Source organism: Mandrillus leucophaeus, unplaced genomic scaffold, assembly GCF_000951045.1.
Source record: "Mandrillus leucophaeus isolate KB7577 unplaced genomic scaffold, Mleu.le_1.0 Scaffold46, whole genome shotgun sequence".
NCBI classification, from domain to species: Eukaryota; Metazoa; Chordata; class Mammalia; order Primates; family Cercopithecidae; genus Mandrillus; species Mandrillus leucophaeus.
This window is the reverse complement of record NW_012104920.1, coordinates 556,845-560,426: the sequence shown is the minus strand read 5'-3', so window position 1 is coordinate 560,426 and position 3,582 is coordinate 556,845. Positions and strand designations below refer to the sequence as shown.

Below are 3,582 nucleotides of genomic sequence, written 5' to 3'. Positions count from 1 at the left end.
AAAAAAAATAGAAAAAATAAAGAAGATCTTAGAACAGACAACACTTGGTTACTCATTACACATTTATTGTACATTTTCACAATCTGGATGCGCCACAGAATTGGGGGCATGGGGTGGGGGAAGAGGGGGGCAGGGGACACTGGGATAATATGGGGGGTCTAGAACACAGCACCCCCACCCCCAGCATCTCTCCTACCCTTTCACACCACAGCTTAGATATCCCTGCTCCCCCTCCACACAGAAAACCTCAAGTGTGGGGGGAAGAAAGTTTGGGGGCCCCCTCCCGTGGCAGGTTAAGGGACTGTACCCTCAGACCCTTAAAATTGTGCCATTTAAAAAGACAATAGACCCTTCCTCAATCACTTCACCCAATGAAAAGACAGCTCTCTCTGGGCTCAATAGCCCTGGAGAGGGGCAAGCATCCCCATATTCCAGCAAGTCCCATGCACACATTGGCAGTGACTAGTACCCCACCCTAAATTCGGGGGTGGGGGAAGTCAGAGGAGCTGGGAAGTGATGGGAGCAACACCCCCCAAATTGAGGAGGAGGGTTTTCAGTCCTGCCCCCAGCAGGGGTGAGGCCAGAGATTTCAGGCAGGAATTGGGGGGATTCTCTGCCCTGCCCCACTCCTCCCCAAGGCAGTGATGACCCCCCACACACTGGCAGCCACCCCTCCCAAAAGAGATCAATTGTGGCCAACCCCCAACTCTCCTAGTGGGAGGAGGAGGTGGATCAGGCAGATGGGAGGGAAACCCCATGGGAATGTCAGTTGAGTGCCCCACATGAAAACTGGGGAGCAGGAATGTGGGGAGAATCCCCGAGTGGCAGAATTATTGGTCCATCATAACATACTGAACTCCAAGACACTTACATACCAGCTGGGGGAGGGAGAGGGTACAAGAGGTTTGGAAAATGAGGATAAGGGAGGCAAACTGGACTAGAAGAGCTAGGAGGAGGCAATGCTGGGGGACAGAGCAGCCTGGTCCCCCAAAAGCCCAGGCTCCCCACCATCTGCAAGTAATGTCGTGCAAATGAAAATGTGATACAAGGACTAATGGGGACTAACTCCTCAGTAAAAAAAGAAACACCAGTTGAGAGAAGAGTGATGGAACAAAAAGAAATGGAAAGGGATGGCAGTATGTAATGATACGCTAATTAACATGCTGGACACTCCCAAAGACCTTGGGATTCTTAGGACCAAGTGGGGCCAGTCTCAGAGCCTCCCAATGGATGCAAACAAGATGCACCTAAGGAAGCCTGGACAGGTGCTTTTTGTTTTTTGTGGTCTTTTTTGAGGGCAGGGCAGAGGGAGCATGACCGGGAGAGGGAGTAGGAAAGGAAGGCCAGGGTGGGAGGAAGGATCAGCTAAATCTGAGGGAAGAAGAAGGAGAGGAGAGGGACTATTGCATAGCAGATGCAAATGAAGGGACTTGGGGCTAGTCAGGAAGAAAGGGAAAGGGAAGGAAGGCAAGAGAGAGGAGGTGAAGGGAACCTCAGGAAGGGGTGTTAAGGACAACCAGAAAAATCTTCTAGTAATAAAACTACAAACAGACCAAATATATATAATATTATATATGTATAAATAACAGCTGGCTATTTACAGGGGGACACACACACGGACACACACACGCACGGATCCAGGGAAGGGGGGGCTGAAAGATATGGCTGAGAGGTGGAGGAACGGCTGAGGGTGGGGGGAGAGGCCCTTCTCTAGGCAGGGCAGACTCCTCAGGGATTTAAGTGCTGAAGTAAACTGTGGAGAGAGGGGAAGAAGATGAGGAAGAGGGAGAGGGGAGGGAGAGAGGGAGAAAGAAAGAAAGCCGTGTGTCAGGCCTGGCCCTGCTCCAATCCTCCCCACTCCCCAGCTGGCTGGCACCCCTACCCCTCTCTTGGACTCAGTTTCTCCATCTACAAAGCAAGGGGTTAGACAGGTAGGTTCTGAGGTCCCTTCAGTTCCATGGTATGGCCTTGAGGCCACATACCCTAATCCTCTGAGCCTGAGGCCACAAGCTCTCAAATAATGGGGTGGTTGGCTTCCTGGTCACGTCTCAAGCCCCTGGGCCTTTCCTTTCTCCCACTCCTCAATTCCAGGGCTCTCAGATTGGGCTCTTAGGCCCAAAGGGTCCTCAATGGATACACCAACTTTTCTATTTCTAAATGTTAACAAAACTGCCAAGAACCAGGCAAAATGCAGGCTAAATAACATCAAAGTTTTTGGCTCTAGATGAATCAGAATTGCCATTAGCAGCTATATGTGTTTTTGGCTGAAGAGTAAAAACTAGGTTAATGACCTTCAAAACCCAGAATCCACTGGGGAAACCTCTCCAGGGAAAGGGCCCCGGCCATTCCCAGCCTACTCACCTATGATGATGATGAGGATGATGGCGCAAATCACTCCCAAGATGATCATCATCTGGGGGTGAGAGGAGAGGATCAGCGAGACTAACTATGATACCCCATTCACCCGCCAGTCCTCCTTCCTGTCCCCATCCTTACCTTGAGGTTTTTCCACCAGTATTTGCGCTTGAGCTTGGCTGCACTTGTTTCAAACTGGGAGGCCCCTGCCTGGAGTGCATCTGCACGGTCGTCCAGCTCCGACAGCTTCTGGTCCCGCTCCAGGACCTTGTCCACGTTCACCCTCATGATGTCCACCACCTGGGAGAAGGGCCCACCGGGCAAGGGGGTGTGCCAAGGCCCACCTCATGAGGGCAATCCTCAAACATGTGCCCACCGTGCCACACATGGAACATGCACCCTGATGCTGCCAGGTTAACATGCCAAGGACACACACAGTACATGCCTAGCACACCTGGGGACATGCAAGGAGCACACATCAGGGGATTGCTGGTGACATCTCAGATATCATAGCAACACCCTCCCTCTATGGCGCCTCAGGCGCTCTGTCCATCACCAGAGCACACCTGCCTAGGCTGGCACACCCCAGGCTAGCAAAGCTGATTAACACCCCCAGCACCCTTCCAAGTGCGTGCTGACAGGGAGACACGGATGGGGCAAGGTATCTTTGTCCGCAAACCCACAGGCGTGAACTGTCATCACTCCCAAACCAACATGGGCCCCTACACCTAAACGCCAACCCCCAGGGTCCTTTCTACTGCTTTTGACTCCCACCACACTCACCTCATCCACCTGGGCCTGGGTCTGCTGCAGTCTCCTGTTACTGGTGAGGTTTGGAGGGGGTGCAGGGGGGCCACCCTCCCCAGCCGGGGCGGCAGGGGGGGCCGTGGCAGCGGTAGCAGACCTGAGGAGCAGGGACGGATTAAGACCCAGGGCCTGCAGTCTCCCGGCCCTGCAGCCAGGGCTCCGCCCATCCACCTGTCCATCCTCGTCCCTCCAGTCCTCCTTTTCGGGAGGAAGGCCACCCGAGGGAAGCCCTGGTCCAGGTCCAGCCTCGCCGCCGATGAGCTGCGTGACCTTGAGCGAGGCCCCCCCTCCCCCCGGCCTCAGTTTCCCCGCCTGTCAAATGAGGGCGACCTCACAGATGTGATCGGGGTCGACCCGAAAAGACAGGCGGCCGCGGTGACAGGGGCGGGGCGGGGCAGGAGGACACAAGGTCCGCTCCTT

General features: G+C 54.3%; 1 protein-coding gene across 1 annotated transcript; it reads right to left on the bottom strand.

Annotated features, from left to right (window-relative positions):
- Positions 1-44: 44 nt before the first annotated feature.
- VAMP2 (vesicle-associated membrane protein 2 (synaptobrevin 2)) lies at positions 45-3,519 on the bottom strand. Its single transcript, XM_011994514.1, has 5 exons — positions 3,334-3,519; positions 3,139-3,259; positions 2,497-2,655; positions 2,362-2,413; positions 45-1,753 (listed from the first exon to the last, which is right to left on the bottom strand). Exons 1-5 carry the CDS (start codon positions 3,339-3,341, stop codon positions 1,737-1,739), a joined length of 357 nt encoding a protein of 118 aa, XP_011849904.1. The 5' UTR covers positions 3,342-3,519; the 3' UTR covers positions 45-1,736.
- Positions 3,520-3,582: the final 63 nt, after the last annotated feature.

Coding starts and splice junctions, on each gene's coding strand:
- VAMP2 (XM_011994514.1), bottom strand. Junction 2,656..3,138: donor CCCAGGCCCAGGTGGATGAG/GTGAGTGTGGTG, acceptor CCCTTCTCCCAG/GTGGTGGACATCATGAGGGT. Junction 2,414..2,496: donor ACTGGTGGAAAAACCTCAAG/GTAAGGATGGGG, acceptor TCTCACCCCCAG/ATGATGATCATCTTGGGAGT.